This window comes from Asterias rubens, chromosome 7 (assembly GCF_902459465.1).
Source record: "Asterias rubens chromosome 7, eAstRub1.3, whole genome shotgun sequence".
NCBI lineage: Eukaryota > Metazoa > Echinodermata > Asteroidea > Forcipulatida > Asteriidae > Asterias > Asterias rubens.
In genome coordinates this window covers 2311109-2331786 of record NC_047068.1, presented here as the reverse complement: position 1 = coordinate 2331786, position 20678 = coordinate 2311109, and the positions used below count along the sequence as shown (strand labels likewise).

At 37.1% G+C, this 20678-nt stretch overlaps 1 protein-coding gene across 5 annotated transcripts in view; it reads left to right on the top strand.

Annotated features, from left to right (window-relative positions):
* LOC117292184 (meiosis regulator and mRNA stability factor 1-like) overlaps positions 1–20678 on the top strand; it is a 42376-nt gene that overhangs the window by 13705 nt on the left and 7993 nt on the right. For 4 of the 5 annotated variants that reach the window (XM_033774130.1, XM_033774129.1, XM_033774132.1 and 1 more), the window contains exons 5-18: positions 558–724; positions 2057–2226; positions 5045–5262; positions 6023–6717; positions 8095–8270; positions 9247–9327; positions 9606–9785; positions 10654–10824; positions 12748–12920; positions 13918–14129; positions 14983–15090; positions 17790–17912; positions 19333–19378; positions 20255–20457. In XM_033774130.1, the coding sequence (XP_033630021.1) occupies positions 558–724; positions 2057–2226; positions 5045–5262; positions 6023–6717; positions 8095–8270; positions 9247–9327; positions 9606–9785; positions 10654–10824; positions 12748–12920; positions 13918–14129; positions 14983–15090; positions 17790–17912; positions 19333–19378; positions 20255–20457 (2723 nt within the window). The remainder of the gene's footprint in view (positions 1–557; positions 725–2056; positions 2227–5044; positions 5263–6022; positions 6718–8094; positions 8271–9246; positions 9328–9605; positions 9786–10653; positions 10825–12747; positions 12921–13917; positions 14130–14982; positions 15091–17789; positions 17913–19332; positions 19379–20254; positions 20458–20678) is intronic. The other variant, XM_033774131.1, reaches the window with a different exon arrangement.

Below are 20678 nucleotides of genomic sequence, written 5' to 3'. Positions count from 1 at the left end.
GAAACAGTTGTGCAACATCACGCGATTTGCACGACGCGCACAGCATTCCATTGTAAGGAGTTGTTTACCCAAGGGCGGCGGAGGGCTTTACCATTTCATAGCTGGAGGGGCTTTGTGTTGAAAGAAATCATTTAACAATTATAATTTTTGCATTTATTTTACTTTTTGACCAAAAAGTGATGATGTTTTTGAGGTATTTATGAATTGGAATCAAAGTGTGTTAAATCGGTTTTCAACTAGTGGTTTAAACCCGCCGAGGCCCAGTTCTTTATAATTTACCTTGACTTTGTCTCGGTAAAATTATTAAGACCCAGGCCTCGTTGGGATTAAACCACTAGTTGAAAACCTCTTCATCACACATTGATTCCCTTATTAAGACCCAGGCCTTGTTGGGATTAAACCACTAGTTGAAAACCTCTTCATCACACATTGATTCCCTTAATAGTTACGTACATGATAAAAGTACATGTATTTGGTGATGACTTTTCATAATAGATTTTGCATTGTAAAATTAAAAGCTGATGTTAAGTCTTATTGTAATTGTTATTTTACTGCAGGTGACATCAACTTTGCACGTGATTTATCTGATCTTCGTCATCGCAACAATCTACGGGTGATTTTAGTTCATCGAGATGAAGCATCTGAAGCCCTGAAGGCATGTGCCAACCAGACTATTGCATATCAAGACATTGTCCATGAGTTACCATTTAGATCACCCGCTAAGGTAAACAACTTATTTGTATTATAAATTACATGACATGCACTATTAGGCAAGTCAAGTCACTTTGGTCAGGTTCAATTGAAAAATCAATGCACATAATTACTGTATATAATAATGTAATAATGAACAAAGTCAAGTACATATAATTTATTCTGTACACTTGACCATTGCTTCGTCCTTCGCATGGAACGTAAAGCTGTTGGTCCCATGTGTTGTGTAACGCATGTAAAAGAACCCACCCAGAGCACTTATCGAAAAGAGAAGGGGTTCGCCCCGGTGTTCCTGGCTGTGGCTGCTGTATGCGCCGTAACACCCTGTAAACCCTTATATGGTGCTACATAATTGGGTCTCAGAATTCATCACTGCAATAACCTATCTTTCTGAAAGTTTGTATATACTCAGCGCCTTGATTTGTATTTGTATTTGTATTTGTATTTGTATTTGTATTTGTATTTGTATTTGTATTTGTATTTGTATTTGTATTTGTATTTGTATTTGTATTTGTATTTGTATTTGTATTTGTATTTGTATTTGTATTTGTATTTGTATTTGTATTTGTATTTGTATTTGTATTTGTATTTGTATTTGTATTTGTATTTGTATTTGTATTTGTATTTGTATTTGTATTTGTATTTGTATTTGTATTTGTATTTGTATTTGTATTTGTATTTGTATTTGTATTTGCACACATTTATTTCATTGCTGCCCTACATGTCCACTTACACATTTTACAAAGTTGTATAATTATATTCAAATTATGAGTAGTTTACAGTATTGCCTTTTGTTAATTGTTTCATCTTTTAATATATTTTATATTTACTTTTATTTTGTCCATATTACTCTGTATTATACACTATTTGCAACATTGAATAAACGTTTATATCTATCTATCTATCTTACTTAGTATCTTAGGATATGAAAGTTTACAATGATTTAGATAGTTATATATCAGGAAGCTTTTAAAGTAGGACAGCAATTAGGTTAGGGTGAAGCAGAGGCTTTTGTGCCTTAACCTATGGACAGACAAACAACATAAAATACTATACAGAAGAATAAAAACACAAGACAGACTAGACAAACAGAATACACGACAGAGGCTATAATATGATGGTGAGTAAGTTAACAATATACTTCAAACCTACGAATAAGCATCAAGAAGTTGTTCTTTAAATTTTCTTGTGAATGCAGGAAGAGTGATTGAAGATTTAATTGAGAAACTCAAATTATTGTTCTCTGGCGGGAAATGAACAGGTTTTTCTTGATTACCTTGTTTGGTAGATACGTGCACTATATAAGACTTCAATATTAAATAGTATTAATATTATTTTTTTACAGACGGTCTCTGAAAGTAATACACTGATTGTGCACAACCTTCCATCTCGCAAGGATGTCAGCCAGCTGCGCAATCGTCTGAAGCAATTATCTGATAACTGTGGTGGTAAAGTACTTCATATGTCTTATAAGAATGCTGTCATACAGTTTCCTAATGCAGAAAAAGCTAGCAGGTAAGTCATATAATGTATTTTGTCAATGATGCTTTTACTGCTTGGATGATAATAAGCTTATATCAATGTTTCCTTTCTTAAAGGATTTGGGTACTTTTTCAAAATGTCCATAGATTTACATTAAACTTGCAGGGTTTGAAGATAATGATAGTGGAAAGCTTCCCTTCAAATATTACTTACTGAGGTGCTGTAGTTTTTGAGAGATGTATAAAAAAATGTCATGAAAATACGTTTGTAAATGATTAAAATAATTTTCCTCTCATGAGACGAAAATTATTTTCATGACATTGTTGTACTCATTTCCCCAAAACTACAGCACCTCCGCACGTAATATTTTCAGGGAAGCTTTCTACTATCATTTTCTTCAAACTGTAAGTTAAGTGTAAATCTGTGGACATTGTGTTTTCTGTCCTACAGAAGTTACATAGACCCTTTAATAGTTGTTAAATTGTCTATTTAAACAAGCATTCTTTCCTGCTTATCTGCAAACAGCGCTTTGATCTGTGTTAAAGGCGCTATATAAATACCTAGATTATTATTACTATAAAAAGGATGAGAGAAATTGATAACTTGTAAGAGAAGTTCTGCCTGTTTTACTGAAAGCATTCATGTTTGTAGCTGTCTATAGAATGTATGTTGTATGTATTGTTAGTTTGAGTACACATTTAAATTGCTTACTTTGCATTTGTTTTGTCAAGTATTCCTGGGACAGCTTGCAAAATGAATACCTTTATAGACATAACTTCTTTTAGGAATGTTACATTTCTTTCATTATTTTTTCTTCTAATAAGCAGGTGAGAGTGCTTGTTTAACACATGCTCTACTGAACTTTTAGTGACATTTGTTTGTCTTTAAAAACATCGCCAATCTTGGTCAATTTCTTTTTGCCTCGCCCTGTATAATTGTTCTTTGTCCATTTTTAGCTGTTCCGACGTAGTGGTCGGAACAGCTATTGAAATCGTCAAGATTTTTATTTGTTATTAGCTGTTCCGACGTAGTGGTCGGAACAGCTATTGAAATCGTCAAGATTTTTATTTGTTATTTAAATTAAATAATTAATTAACTAAATTATAACGACATGAATATTTAATTAGCCAATCTTTAGACTGCCATATCTCACAAACTATACGTCCGATCGCAATTTATTTTTCAATTTTGTACTTTTTGGGTACTGTATAATTATTCCATGGCCTTAAAATCCGGACCACGTCACCATGACGTCCTGTATTGCACGTTTTGTGTCTGTGCACAAACACAATGGCTCTTCAAATGTGAACATTTAAATGGTCAAAAACTTAATAACTTCAAAATTATTTATCTGTTTGTTTCCTAAATTTGATATTTTGTGTTAAAAATATACTGATTCTAAAAATAATGGTTTCCGTCCATTAAAACCAATCAAAGGACGTCTATCATTAACGAATAAATTAAAATCTTGGCATCATGGGTACAACGTAGTACTTCTGGATGTAGTCACTAAACTGGGTGCAGACGTTTTCATGTGGCTGTACACTTTCTCTATGGGTGTTTGCAATGCAGTGTGGACCTGTTTGGATTGAGGACTTACTTGAGGGGAGTCTACGATGCTGTCCTGATGTTGGCATCCTTGTATTTTTTTTTCTAACCGTGTCTGGACATACTCCATTGGATTTGTACACAACCAATAGGCATACATTGGAATCCTACGATGGTTCAGGGTTTTCGTTAACACGAATGTACGTTCTACATGTAATAGGGTTTTTGTAAAAGGCATTGGATTGGGGTAAGTTACTTACCATCGTGTACCTTATGAAATTTGTTAGTACGAAAAACACAATTTTATAACTGTGACGTCATCATGTAATAATTTATGGTAATTAGAAGCTTTAATGAGTTTTTCTTTGCAGCACTATATCTCAAGAAGTGAACGGCCGAATTCAAAGTTTTTTCAATAATAGACTCCTTAGGCATGAGGATAGATTTGCATTGGGTAACCGTGACCCCGATTTGACCTCTACTTCCGGGTCAACCGCAAGTGGAACCATATCTCAAGAGTTACACATTCGATTTAATTTGTTTCTTCAGTTATAGACACCTTAGGAATTAAATTTTGTTGGGGAAAATCCGTGACCCCATTTTGACCTCTTCTCCTGGGTCAACTGGAAGTAGGACCATTTGTCAAGAACTACACAACCGATTTTCAAACTTTTTCAGTTATAGACTACTTAGACATTAAAAATAAAATTAGAACAACCGTGACCCAAATTTGACCTCTATTCCTGTTTCGACCGGAAGTGGGACCATATCTTCAGAACTACATGTACACAACCGATTTTCAAACTTGTTACTCTTATAGACTCCTCAGGCATTTAAAATAAACTTTGTACAACCGTGACCCCAAGTTGACCTCTTCTTCCGGGTCAACTGGAAGTGGGACCATATCTCAAGAACTACACAACCGATTTTCAATTTTTTTTTCAGTTACAGACTCCTTGGTCATTTTAGCACTTAATCCAAGCAAAATAACACGGAACAGCTTTGTGTTTGTTCACAAACACCTAATGTCTAGTTGTTTTTGCTTTTCATAATGTCTTTTTGTGAAATGTTTTAATGTCTGTGTCAATAGGAGACTTTCTGGGACGATAGTTGGCAGCAGACATACTAGGTAAATCCATTGTTTTCAGAATTATGCCCATGTTCAGAACTACGTAAACAATGGAAATTCACCCGGTTAGTCTGCTGCCACCTAGTGTTGGAAAGTCTCTCATTAAGTGATATGCTGCCAGGACATTTTAAAATAAATAAACAATGACATGGTTGTTTTTATTATTTTGCACAGGGCAAAGATCAGACTGGAGGGCGAGAATGTATTTGGCAGTAAAATCTCTGTTGCATATCCCAAGAACAAAAACCAGTCACATAACCTCCATACCATATCACCAAGCAGGGTCAACAAAAATTCACCATGCCATGTAGATGCTAGACAGGAAGAGGTGACTACCTCCAGTATTGAAGGTGAAGATGAGCAAGTGGAGGATGCATGGCAACAGGAACAAGGTAGCAACACTTATTTCGTATGAGTTGTTTATTGTTTTGCTAAGAATGTTTATCCTACATGCACCAGCTTATCAAGTTGTGTGTGTTATTTAGAGTGTGTATTGGACTCATTGTGTTGTCTTTAGTGGAAGTTATAATGAGCTTCATGCAGTATATAGCTGTATAAACTGTAAGGCCAATTAACAAACAAAATAACAGTTGATCGTCTTGGCTGAGTTTGTCTGCTATCGCGTTATTTTGCATTATTCAGGAAAGCCCTCTAGCGTTCAATGGTTTTTGCATTGTTTGTCGTACACGCATCGTTACAAAGACTACAGGCCTGTAAATTGAAATCGCTGTCTGCTTGTGTCGCTGGTTCGTGCGTTTGTGTACCTGTGTGATTGTGTGTGTTGTGTTTTATGTGATCACGAGCCGGTCAGCATTTCTCTGTACCTTTGAGAAAATCTTTTTAGTGTTACCCGGCTCCTTATGCAACAAATAGATATAAAATGAGTTAGCAGTGATTTTAAAACTGAAGAATTGGTTGCCTGTTTGAATTGAAATACTTGGTGGTCATCATCTTGAATGTTTTTTTAAAATTTGGACGATCACCTGGTATTTTTTAATATTTGGCCTAAGTACATGTACATCATTAACTCTACCTGGAACATTGAACAAGTTAATTGTTTGTAATTTGGTTCATCCCAATCTTTATTGTACTCATATTTATCAGTTATCATTTTGATTCAGTAAAACTTGTCGTGTAATATTTTATCAATAGTGAGATTGTCAGTGTCGGCCAACGTCCGCAGTTTGAGTCATCTTCACGTGCAACAGTTTCAGGAAAACTCTCATCATCTGGAGAGTGACGAAGATCAGTTAGCTCAGAAAACCTCAGCAACCAGAATAGCAGCAGCATTTAAACCCATACAGCCCGATCAAATACATGGCATTCAAACTGTAAATGCAGATGAACAAAGCAAAACAATTGTTGAAATCTGGCCAAAGAATAAATTGATAGATGCCCGAGATATAGGGGATTCAAATTGTTCAAGACAAACAAGTCCAGGGGGTATGCCAAAGTGGAATTGGCCATCATCTCTGATTTTCAACCAGCATACCACATCATTAAGCAAGGGACAACAGTCAAAGGCTGAAAGCGAAATCACACCAGGATTACTTCCTTTCAAACCAGTTCCAACTGTACAGCGCCTTCCAACCCCACCACCGGGACAGACAATTTGGAACAAAGGGGAACATGATCGAGTTAGCCAGTCTCCATCATTGAGAGGAGTATACCGACCACCATCACCTATGCTTGCCAATCCTATAGGTGATTGGCAATACATGGCCAACCAGGATGTTGATAATGGTGTCAGGAAGGGAGCAGAGTTATTGATCACTAATTTGGACAATAAGATGTCAAGAAAAGATCTCAAGCATCACTTGCTAGCCAAACTCAGTGATCATTGTAAGGTAACGGTCTAACCAAAAAGATCTCAAGCATTACTTGCTAGCCAAACTCAGTGATCATTGTAAGGTAACGGTCTAACCAAAAAGATCTGAAGCATGACTTGGTAGCCAAACTCAGTGATCATTGTAAGGTAGCTAGCCAAACTCAGTGATCATTGTAAGGTAACGGTCTAACCAAAAAGATCTCAAGCATGACTTGCTAGCCAAACTCAGTGATCATTGTAAGGTAGCTAGCCAAACTCAGTGATCATTGTAAGGTAACGGTCTAACCAAAAAGATCTGAAGCATGACTTGCTAGCCAAACTCAGTGATCATTGTAAGGTAACGGTCTAACCAAAAAGATCTGAAGCATGACTTGCTAGCCAAACTCAGTGATCATTGTAAGGTAGCTAGCCAAACTCAGTGATCATTGTAAGGTAACGGTCTAACCTAAGGCACAATATCAATCAAATTTAAGTCAAGAAAATACTTCTAGCAGATTGTAGTTTTTTTTTCTATTGCAGCACTGTCTAAATAAGTACTTTTCAAGTTATTGAAACAAATGTCTTATCACCTGAGTTGTGATATAGACCCATGATTTTCTGCAATCTAAAGATGATGTCTTTACTACTGTCAGGCAAAGCTGACCACCACTGTGATCAGTGGCCAGCCTGAATCAAGTAGAAATAGATAGAAATATATGAGACTTCAGGTTTAAACCAACAGAATGGTCATCAATATATGAGACTTCAGTAAAGGCACTGGACACTATTGGTAATTACTTAAAAATAATTGTTAGCATAAAAATGTACTTGGTACAAGCACTGGAGAGCTGTTGATAGTAAAAACACATTGTGAGAAATTGTTTGCTCTGAAGTTATGTAGTTTTTAAGAGAAGTAATTTTCCACTAAAATTTTGAATTTGATTTTTAATTTTGAGGTCCCGAAATCAAGCATCTGAAAACACACAACTTTGACCGACAAGGATGTTTTTTCTTCCATTATTATCTCGCAACTTTGACGATCAATTGAGTTCAAATGTTCACAGGTTTGTTATTTTATGCATATGTTGAGATACACCAGGTGAGAAGACTGGTCTTTGACAATTACCAAAGGTGTCCAGTGCCTTTAAATATTTTGGTGCAAGGAAACTTTGTATTCAATTCTTTTTAGGGATACAAAGCCTATTTCAAGAAAACTTGGAGTGAAAACTTTTCTCATTTTGATAACTCCATTTCTTAGAGGATGGTCATAAGCCTTAACAGGTAGCTTGAATTAACCTAATAAACCTTAGGCTAACATTATTAATCAAGATGGTCAGCATAGCAGATCATTATTTGTTTACTAATATTAAGAATTACTATTTCTGTTTTGTTTTTTATATCAACTAATTTTGATAAGGTTCTTCACCTTATCTTTGGTGGTGCAATACCTGGACGCTACCAGGCCGTTGTAAGAGTACCTAGTATCCCCGATGCAATCAGAGCCATGGCTCACATCAATAGATACCAGATTGGAACCAGACTACTACATGTCACACTCTTGCTTCCCAGTGATTCAAATGCAGATAAATTGAGGTAAAATTTTGTTTTTTATGATAATTAGTAACCCCTAATCGAACCCCTTTCAACTCTATGTGCTAACACACATTGGTGTATGGGTAAAAACCAAAATTAGTATTCTTCATCTCCGATGCAAATTTAACATCTATCATATATTGCGAATCCATTGTGTAACCTTTGATAAACTATGCTGTTGTCATTGGGAAGCCAAAATGATGTGAACATAAGTCAGTATGAAGCAATGAAGTAAAACAAGTCCCGCAGGAGAAAAACCACAGGCTAGTTGGATTAGATTGGGTTTCTTTACCCCAACAATGCCTGGTGACAACAAGAGCTTAAAAGATGTTAAATTTCCATTGAGGATAAGGAATATTCATTTTTGTTTTTAACCCATATACACCAATGTGTGTTGGCACATACTCAGTACTTTCCCCAAGTCCTGTGAACAAGTCACAGGCATATTACTTTGGTGGGATTTGAAACCCACGACCCTTGCAATTCTAGAGCAGTGTCTTACCAACTGGAGCTTTGTTTCAATCCTGTTTTAAATATCCACTCAATGCTTCAATGTCCTGCAAGCCCTTGGGTACTACAAACAATTCAGCTGGTGTTAGAATAAACCTATTCATTAGGCTCCGCCCTTGACGCACGTGTAAGCAAGAACATGTGAGCCTCTCCAATGCCTTTCCACACAACTCTGCTGCGCAGCTAAGCATACCTGCACGCATGTCGGACTTGATTTGTCAAACCTTAGTTGTTTTGTGATTGGTCAATACAGAATGGGGCGGAGCTTGACGGATCGGTCTATTGTATCTGCTTAGTACAGGACCTTTCTTGATGTCATTTCAGATAAAAAGCTAGGGCTGCTTCAGTTAATGAAACTGCTAACAAATATCTCAATCAGTTTTCTTAGCAGTAACTACTTCATTTTTTACCAGTCATTGAAGTGCAACACAACTACTACTTTTTATTTCATTCTACATCTTTGTAGGCTGATGATAATTCCAATGCTTCAAGAAATTCCAGGAATGTGTCTTCCACTTTGTGATGTCAAAACGTCATTTGAACGCAGGTATTCAATGTAATTATAACACAACCATGTCAGGGTGTTTGAACATTATCTATGGATTGATTCTGAGTATTGCCAGAAAGGTTTTTTATTTGTTTGTTTTGTTTTATATGTTTTTTTGTATTACTATTATTATTTTTTTTTGGGGGGGGGGGAATGTGTTTGCCAGTATTCATGGTTGAATTTTTAGAAAACAAACACAAGTGTCCAGTTCACATATCCTTATACATGTAGAATGTCGAAAACCAGGAAAATAACAAATTTTACTTAAACATTTGTAGATACAGACAGGTTCTGTATGTGAATGACCTGTACCAGATACCGGACACCCTGACAATACGTGACACACCAGTGGGTAAGGTTGTAGCATTAACTACCCATAGTAGACCTAACTCACCTAACTCATCAGGCTTTAGTTCACCGGTAGGCTACCAGTCACCACTACCATTCTACATACATAGGTAAGCTAGTCAATTGTTATAAGAATATTAAATTTCAAGCTACATTGTTCTACCTCGGTAACAAATTGTGAAGTCGAGAACCAATCACATGATGGTCAGTGCAAGAACCGGGTGGTTCAAGCCATCAACTTGAAGTAGAACAGATCAGTGCAGACTCACTGCTCAGTGCAAGAACCGGGTGGTTCAAGCCATCAATTTGAAGTAGAACTGAGCATTGCAGACTCACTGCTCAGTGCAAGAACCGGGTGGTTCAAGCCATCAACTTGAAGTAGAACTGAGCATTGCAGACTCACTGCTCAGTGCAAGAACCGGGTGGTTTAAGCCATCAACTTGAAGGAGAACTGAGCATTGCAGACTCACTGCTCAGTGCAAGAACCGGGTGGTTCAAGCCATCAACTTGAAGTAGAACAGAGCATTGCAGACTCACTGCTCAGTGCAAGAACTGGGTGGTTAAAGCCATCAACTTGAAGTAGAACAGAGCATTGCAGACTCACTGCTCAGTGCAAGAACCGGGTGGTTCAAGCCATCAACTTGAAGTAGAACTGAGCATTGCAGACTCACTGCTCAGTGCAAGAACCGGGTGGTTCAAGCCATCACTGTGTTTACATATATATATATTGCACATGCTGTGCAAATATATACACATATATATACTGTACACTTTTAAACATCAACATGTGATCTCTTTATGACCAATCATCATGGGTATTTATGAATAAGCTTCAACGTGTTCTCAAATGTGATTGGGATAAGCTTTGCACATGATGTCAATCATAAACCCATTATTACTCATTTTAGCGGCACCTACTTCAAGTCAGAATTCATTTTAAATGAAAATAATAATGTTGATATACATTTCTTGAAATAGGAACCTTACCGTGGACTCGTGTGAGGAATTGTGTTCTCTTCATGACCAGCGTGAATCAAGAGACTACAGGAATCTGACTCAGGATTCATTCGTCATTGTATCACTCAAGACGTTCTCAGCACAGGTTCACTCGCTGCTTCAGATACATCATGGAAAGATGCCGCTTATCAGGTAGTATATTAACAACTGTCATGGTGTTCACTCACATGCATAATATTTTGCTTTTTTTTTTTTGCATCTGGTAATTTGTCCTTTATAACAATTTGTTACTTAAACATCTATTTATAAATACCTCAGACAGTTTCGTGATTGGGTCAAGACTGGCACGCGCAGACATTTGTAACACACACATGGACTGTCATAAGTTTTCAAACTAAGCAATATCCTTCTGGCCTGGTTAGAACGCCCTGAAGAGACTAACATTGAACAACAACCAAAAACTGTCTTATCCGGCCTTTCCATGGCAAACCAGCCGGCCTTTCCATGGCAAACCAGCCGGCCTTTCCATGGCAAACCAGCCAACTAAAAAATGTTTTGCCATGGAAGGGCCAATGGATAATGGACCATATTGAATATGACGACACCGATCAAATATCTGCCCTACAAGATGGCGTCTGCGAGCATGTGCGTGTGTGCGTGCGTGCATGTGCTGTAGAAATCAAATCGGGAACGCTGCGTGTTTCTTTGATGTACTCGTTTAGACGCGAATACGGTTTGCCTTACAGATGGCGACTTTCATAGCAGCAAAGGGGTTAACCAACATAGGCTGGTGCATGAGACTTGCGCTACTGTAATTGCGTCAAGACTGGCACGCACAGACGTCTATTGATGAATATTCATATTAACCAGTTGTTACGGTGAACAACAACTACAATAGTGAACGTCAAGGGAAATTAAAAAAGTGACTTTTGCTGGATTGTTTATTGTTGAAACACTTACGGGTTGATAGTTGAATTTAAGTAGTTCAGTTAGGGGCTGTTCACAATTATCAACATTTTCACAAGTGTACAAAGAGTACACTTTTTTAAGACCCCCCCCCCCCCAAAAGTGTACGAACAAAATGTTGACTTTTTTTCACACAAGTCTACAAAGATACACGTCCTTGCTATATGTACACTGTACATAGTAAATTTTCATGTACGTTGCAGACTACGATGCCGCACATGCTGTACCAATCTTGCACTATCGTCGAATTGCGCAAACCATTCCTGCAAATTGCGCATATAATTCATGCACGATCTCCAAATTGCGCAAACTATTCCATATCTATCGGCATATAGCGCACACTACTCCTGTACTATCGGCAAATTGCGCAAACTATTCATGCTCAAATAGATATGCCAATTGCATAAACCACAAACCATTCCTGCACGATCGGCAGTTGCACAAACTATTCCTGCAAGATGGACTGATTGTGCAAACAATTTTGCGCAAATCAATTCAACACGAACAAAACCACTTAAGTGCACGATCGCCCTTAAAAAATTCGAGTTTCAGATTTGCGTCCGGGTGTTTTAGATCTCTGATCGGTCTCCTAATACCACGTAAACTTGATTTTAAGTCTGAGAGTGCGGTAATTTCTCTGCATCAGCCACGCATAATTCCCCCGTAGATTTGCTACCACGTTCTAACTCGCTCTAATGATGGATGTTTGACCACTTACTTATGTAGCTTTGGGGTTTTTTCGTTTTCAACCTCAAAGCTTCAATTTGGTTATATGCAAACAAAACAACTGTGAAAAATCACTCAACAGATAATTGCAAAATCAATTCAACTTGTAAAACAAGAAAATAATCACACTAAAAGTTATACGATGATTTCTAGGTACTGTACGGCAAGAAATTGTGTGAATTTCCATGGCGTGGTGAGGAGTGAATTACACTATGGTTAATAAAGGGTAAACCATGAAATACCGCTTATTTGATTTTGCACTCCTTTCTTACAGGATCTGTTATGAAATATGTTTGTTATAAGTACCATATTGGGTTTTGGTGGTTTTTGTCAATGTTACATAAGACTAATCAAGGTTTATTGATAATTACTGCTTACAAAAAAATAACGCTATGGATTTCAAATTACTGTTGTTTACTGCAGTTTTATGGAATGTTTTGCTGCCGAGTTCTCTGCTTTGACTGAGAGTTACGATACAGGAGTACCACTTGAACATCTCCTTACATGTATCCAAGGTGTACAAGTAGGACTCAGTCAAGATGGACACAAAACAGTGTGTTGGGAAAAGAGGAAAGTAGAGGAAGATTTTCCAGTTGGTAAGTAACTCTGCTCACTCATCAATACATACCAAAGAATGAATCACTTAACCTCAACACAAGACAGGATCCTGTGTATGTCATGGAAGTGTCGTTGTTGAGCAGTTAAGAGCACCAAATTCAAGCTCTGGTGTTTCTAATCAGCAGGTTGTTGATTCGAATCCCCAGCTGTGACACTTGTGTCCTTAAGCAAGACACTTAACCATTTCTTCGTTCTTCGGATGGGACGTAAAGCCGTTGGTCCCATGTGTTGTGTAATGCATGTAAAAGAACCCAGTGCACTTATTGAAAAGAGAAGAGGTTCGCCCCGCCCGGTGTTCCTGGATGTGGCTGCTGTATGCGCCCTAGCACCTTGTAAACCCTTATAAGGTGCTACATAATTGGGTCTCAGAATTCATCACTGCAATAACAAATCTTTCTGAAAGTTTGTATATTCTTAGTGCCTTGAGTACCTTGTTTGGTAGATACGTGCGTTATAAGACTTTGATATATATGTATGAAGCCTCAATCTGGCAAAATATCAACATGATGTTTGGGAGTTTTTGTCCAATAATAGGGGCTTACAATATAGCGCTTATAATAGAGTGCTCATATCCGTCACTCATGGCAGTTAGTTAACGTTAATCTGGAGGTCGTTTAAAACAACCCAAAATCATTTGAGATTTTCTCAGATTGTTTCTCTCTTTCCTCGTTATTATTAATTGGTGTTATTTTTAAGTTAAAAAAAAAGGAAAAATAAACAAACTTTGGCACTAATCTACATCAAGTTGCCAATGTTGAGGGTATACATTGTAGTTGGTCTCTCGCCAGACAGTAAGACACTGCTGATAATTGCCCATGGCATGCATGAAACTTGCACTTCCCTCAGTGCTGTGAACAATGGAAACAAACTAAGGGCAAACTAGGGGCATTTCAGGAACTAGCTTTCAGCAAAGTCAGCATTATTGTGAAGTTAAAATGCATTGCCAAATTATTTGTTTGTTGTTTGTTTAAACAGGAATCCGGAGTGCCACACCTCTGCTACCTCCGCAGCTTTTTCAGTTCAGTAAAGAGGCAGTGGAACTTCTGAAACATACCCCAAAATGTCGACTTCCTTTCTCAAAGTTCATTCCAAGTTATCATCATCATTTTGGCCGTCAGTGTCGTGTAGCTGATTATGGATTCCTCAAACTTATTGAACTCTTCGAAGCTATATCACATGCTTTACAGGTATCACTCAAGCTCATGGTGTTTTCCCATAATTTTATTGTAGAATTCTGGTAAATTTTGAAAAATGTTGGGTTATCTTGAGAAATTTATTACAGGTTGTTAAAATTACATTGTTTCTCATCACTTAGGATTAATTGGGTTCAATCAAGAGATGGTACATAGATTTATTGTTTGCATGTCTGCTTTATAGCTGATTGATATTTTGTTTGTATTGCTTGCGCTCAAATTAAATAGGGTGTGAGCCACTTTTACACTTGATGTAAAAGCACATAATGAGATGGTTGACAGTATATTGTGCAAGTGTCATGGCCGAGCGGTTAAGAGCACCAAATTCAAACTCTGGTGTTTCTGATCAGCAGAGTGTGGGTTCGAGTCCCCCAGTCGTGACACTTATGTCCATAAAGCAAGACACTTAATCATTGCTTCGTCCTTTGGATGGGACATTAAACCATTGGTCCCATGTGTTGTGTAACGCATGTAAAAGAACCCAGTGCACTTATCGAAAAGAGAAGGGGTTCGCCCCGATGTTCCTGGTTGTGGCTGCTGAATGCGCCGTAGTACCTTGTAAACCAAATAAGGTGCTACATATTTGGGTCTCGGAATACATCACTGCAATAACCTCTCTATCTGCATAAATGTATATACTAAGTGCCTTGAGTACCTTGTTGGTAGATACATGCGCTATATAAGACTTTGATATTATATTATTATTATTTTTTAAGTATACAAAAGGAACTTTACCACTGGAACTCTATACTCTGGATTTATTTACTTAACACATCAAAATGAACATTTGATTGACCTAACCTTGAAGTTGTAACATAAATATAATTTGGTAATGATAATTGTGAAGGTTCTTGGAATGACGGAGAACAAGCTGCTAACACTGACACACCGTATTCAGACCAAACGCTTCTCACAAGACTTACTCAAGGTGCTTAAGTCACAGGCCAGCAAACAGGTTAGTACCTTACATTAAAGTGATAACAAACATGTCTGTTTCACATACTGTGAAAACAGATGTTGTTCTATCAATTTTTTTTACATATTTATTGCAATTGTAACAGTTAAAATACAACTCAATTAAATAAATAATAAAAATAAAAATAAACCGTTCTTGTAAAGCGCATAACACACAGAGTCCCAATGTGCTGAACATTTGTTGCATTAAACTAGATAAGATTTCTGTAAGATATGTTTATAGATAAGAATTGGTTAATGTACCAACCCCTGATTGGAGATTCCACACAGATATCTCAGGTTTTTTCCAAACTTCAAGAGTTTTTTCAAACTTTGAGCATTTTTGGAAGAAGTAGAGCAGTCACTAGAGTGGGTCGTTATACCTCGTTAACAAATTGTGAAGAACCAAAGTCCGCAAGGTACTTCACAGGAATGCTCACATTATTCAAGTCTCATGCCTGGACTATGCAACCTTGGCAGCCATGTCTTGTAGATCTTCAACCTAAAAGACATGCACTAGCAAATTAAGGAATTGTAAATAGTGATTGACTGCTGGAACTCTCGAAATCAAATTCGTGGAAAATTACTTCTTTCTCGAAAAATACATTACTTCAGAGGGAGCCGTTTCTCACAATGTTTTATACTATCAACAGCTCCCCATAACTCGTTACCAAGTAATGTTTTATGCTAATATTTGTTTTGAGTAATTACAGAGATACCAACATACACGATTTGGGCGTAGCAAATACGATTTCGAGCCATGACTACGACGCTACGATAATACTCAATAAAACACGCTAAACAAGCCGCCCAATATAATTTTATTAAATCGTACAATACATGCAAACAACGAATGAACTATTAAGTGGAAATACAAATTAAGAAAAATATCAAAACAATTGTAACAGAAAAGAAAAACACACTTTTTATTTTAGAACGCAGTGTTGAATAATAGCGGCGAATTCACTCGAAGAATGTACGTGTCTCGACGTAATGATTGTTGCGTGCCCTCCCCCGCTGGCTGGCCGGCTGAGTGTGCATTTTTTACGCTAGTGATTGCTGCAAGATCGTACCCATTGATCTCTATTACACGATGGGGAATAGTGCACACGTGCGTGGGGAATGAGGTTGTGTGTGAGCTAACGTGTCACAGTAACCTCATTCCTCACGTATCCACTATTATTGTGCCCACGCTGTCTGTACATGTACTTCATCGAAGCTTGGCAAAAAAAGTACGAAATAATGGCGACAAAAAAAGGAGACCTTCTGAACAAAAATACCTTCAACTGAGTGGCCTGCGAGGTCTAAGCTAGACAGTTTTTCATGTTTTCCTACCAGTAATTGTAGCGCCGATGTCCAGACAATGCCCAAAATACGGACACGTATTTTTTGCCCAAAATCGGACACTTTTTTTTTTTTTTTTTTTTTTTTTTTTCTCTCTCCCAATAGCTTGTTGTTGCATTTCTGATCATTAAAACAAAAACATTTAAGTAAGGCCACCCTTTTTTATGTTACATTTAAGTAAGGCCACCCTTTTTTATGTTACATTTATTTTTGAAACATAGTCAGAAGATGAGGGAAATCAGTTTTTTTTTTCAAGTTTCTTTTCACTGGCCATTATAAACATTTGTAGCTGTTCTGTTGATGCATACAGGTAATTGTTATTTCACAACAATGCCTGAAAATGAGCTAATTAGCATTGTAGAGAGTAAAAGAAAGATCGGTATAGGGAGCCCAAGCTGCGCTCGCCCTTAACATTTGGGAGATGCTACTCTTTTTTAAAATTCAATGTTGGCATCTCTGTAATTACCAATAGTGTCCACTGCCTTTAATGTCCTAGTGTTTGATAAAATGGCCTATCACATGCTCGTAGCTTTGAGTAATTACCAGTAGTGTCCACTGCCTTTAATGTCCTAGTGTTTGATAAAATGGCCTATCACATGCTCGTAGCTTTGAGTAATTACCAGTAGTGTCCACTGCCTTTAATGTCCTAGTGTTTGATAAAATGGCCTATCACATGCTCGTAGCTTTGAGTAATTACCAGTAGTGTCCACTGCCTTTAATGTCCTAGTGTTTGATAAAATGGCCTATCACATGCTCGTAGCTTTGAGTAATTACCAGTAGTGTCCACTGCCTTTAATGTCCTAGTGTTTGATAAAATGGCCTATCACATGCTCGTAGCTTTGAGTAATTACCAGTAGTGTCCACTGCCTTTAATGTCTTAGTGTTTGATAAAATGGCCTATCACATGCTCGTAGCTTTGAGTAATTACCAGTAGTGTCCACTGCCTTTAATGTCCTAGTGTTTGATAAAATGGCCTATCACATGCTCGTAGCTTTGACCTGAACCTTAGACAATGCATAATCATTTGGAGTGATGTAACTTTGTGTAGGTACCAGCTGTGTGGTTGATGAACCAACGAGATTAAGTTTTTTAGCATTAGCATAATTTTTGTGAAAACAACTTTGCCAGGTGTTTCGTGTAGATTCATATTCATGCTCTATTTTGATTTCTGCAGTTGTATTAGCAATTTGGGAGGCTTCCATGCTGTACTATGTCTTCAAATTAAATGATTAAACAGAAACAGATTTTTTTTGTAGTTGTTTTTTTATTGAATATCCTCCTACAATGCATAACTGCTAATATATATTCAGCAATATTCTCTTACTCTATGACTTGACAATTGTTGTTATTGCTCAGATGACACTGCAGGAGTTTCCATCTGCATATGAAAGATGCTTCAATAAACCATGGAATGTAATAGACTATGGAGTATGTGATATCCATGACTTACTTGCAGAGGTCCCTGAGAATATGGCCATGGTAAGTCATGTTTGACCATCACCTCTAGATTTGGCTATGAACACGCCTTATTAATTGACTATTTAAAAATTGAGTTGATTGACTTTCTTGCTATCAGATTGGTCAAAGTGACACAGTTAATTAACTGACAGAATAAAATTGTTGATAATTTGTTTAAAAAACATTTGATATATCTGAAAGTATACCTTATTGTATTACTGTGACTATATAAGCTACAACCCAATCCTAGAATAGCCTTTTGTGTAAGTGGCCATTGACAGTTATCAACAGTTTCTCAACACGCAAACAAACCGTACACTGGGAGGGGGTGGTTAATACAGGCACGAGAATCTTCCAGATTTTTCTGAAATTCCGGATTGTTCACTTCAAAATATGTGGTCTCGGAGTTCAGTGTAAATTTGAATTAAAAATTGTGGGGTAGGTCCAGGTGGTGTGAGGTCAAACTTTGGATAAATTAGTATTAAACAAAAATTCACCCGATAAACTAAGTGTTTGTATCAATATAATTTAGAAAGGACATCAATTGTTTGTGGGATACGGAAAGCGAGTGGCTGTGCATCTACACTTGCGTGCATTAAAAGACGTTCAAAGTGCTAGATGTTGACGTCACTGGAAAATGCATGTGTGGAGAATTTGTCACGAAGTATATGTACTGTACATGTACACCGATTGATCTCAACTAAATTCCCACTATGTCCGTAGACTGTGAAAAACGGTCCGACTTGTGTTTCGTGTGTGCGGTGTGCGCAATGTATGCATCTTAATGCTTTCGTCGAACATACAAAGGACTAACTGTCGAGTCTATCTGTACACGCGTGTTTACAGAATTTGTTCCTGAGTTTGCTGCATTGAAAATGTCAGGCCGACCCGCTATCAACAAAATTTGACATTCTTTTAAATCGCCATCGATACGCTACAAGATTATAATCATGAATGTGTTTTTTTGCTTTGTTTAATTTGGTAGAAGAACTTCTTGTGTGTTTTTCATTATTGTTGTTTTTTTTTTCACTGAAAAACATTTCCCAGGACGCACATTCCTGCAGCGTAGCTATGATCTCTGAGTGACACGCTTAGCAAGGCACCTTATACCGCATACATTCTACAGTTGCTTTGTAGAAATTGGTTTGCCACAGCTTTTCTAACACTTCACAGGTGAAATTTGCGCTAGTTTGTCAACTTCCAATACTTCGGGTAGCTAATATCGACTGGTTACCCAAAATAAACCAGACTATTGTACAATATTCATCTGTTGTCCATTCATATCAATAGTGCCGACATGTTGCATTATAAATAAACATAAAATATATTTTTCTGATGATATGAATAACAATAGCCATTTTCACTCAATGAAACACCTACTACCCATTACCATCATATCTTGTCCTCCCAAGTTTAATATGTGCATGTATTCTGGTTACAGATAAGTTGGAATGGAGAAAACACACTAGTCTTCATACCAAAGAGAGGTAACATTATTTTCAAATAAATTTTTGAAACTGGCCAATTAGCAATGATGAGATGTATGGTAGACACATTAGTAGAGCCCTATTTTTGGGGATGAATTTGTCGGTAAACACCCAAACCAAAGTGTGCATGCCTACAGTGGCCACCATAGCTCACAAAGGCCAATTGTAATTGTAATACTAGAATTGTATTGTGAATAATACATTTAATCTTCTCAAGATTATATAAGTTATCACACAAGCGCGAGTGGAATATGTAAGCATATAGTGTTCTGAGTTGGATATGGGACGCAGAATATACTTATTTGGTATTCCACAAGCGCGTTTGATAACGTATTTATCTTCAAGTAAACTTTGTGCGCAGTTAAAACACAACAGACTCAGGGTGTGATATGGGCTGTGCAATATTGGTTTTTATCACGCTCTTGTTGCTATGGATGGACCAATCAGAATCAAGAATTTAAGCCTACTGGAAGATAATATGAAATATAGGGTAAGCTACCACATTAATGTTGCAAATAGAATTTGTAGCTTCTTGTATTATTTTCACTATTTTTTATTGTTTAAATGGAAATCTCATGTTATATGGGTCATCCAAACTGAGTTCCATTGACAAAATAAGATCATAATGGCTAGAAAACAGTTGCTACTGGACTGAAATAAATTAGGCATGGATAGCGGTAAACAGGTTTTAATCCCGATGCAAGCTGGTTAAGATCATAGCCAATTGCAAGTAACTATTTCAGTATAATGATAATTTAAGTTTAGCTTCAAAGCAACATTTTGTTTCGTTTTGGGGAGTTTGGCCTGAATTTTCTCCTTTTATTTATTTTAGGTTATAAGTTTAGCTAATGAAATATATTTTACTTTTCCTTCTAGAGCAAACAAAAGAAGAGCTTATTCGTATGCGTAAGTTCAGCATGGAGATTGAAGAGCTTCTGTCCTACCAGCCTCGCTTTGGGATGTTGTTTTCAAAGTTCATTCCAGCATTTCATCATCACTTTGGCCACCAGTGTCGTGTTGGGGACTATGGCTTTAATAAGCTCATTGAGCTGTTGGAAGCACTACAAGATATTATTCAGGTTTGTGTATTCTCAGTAAGCCTAACTTATTTAAAGCAATGTAAGCATCTTGTTCAACATTTAAATACTATCCTTTAACATTGCTAATTATTCTACCCAATGTGCTTCAGTGTTGGCCAGCTGTTCAGTATATTTGGTGCACAAGAAATTAGGAGCTATAGGCAGTATTTGGTATAGCCAAATGTATTTTAGTTTGTAGTGGTGAATCTGCTAATGTTCAA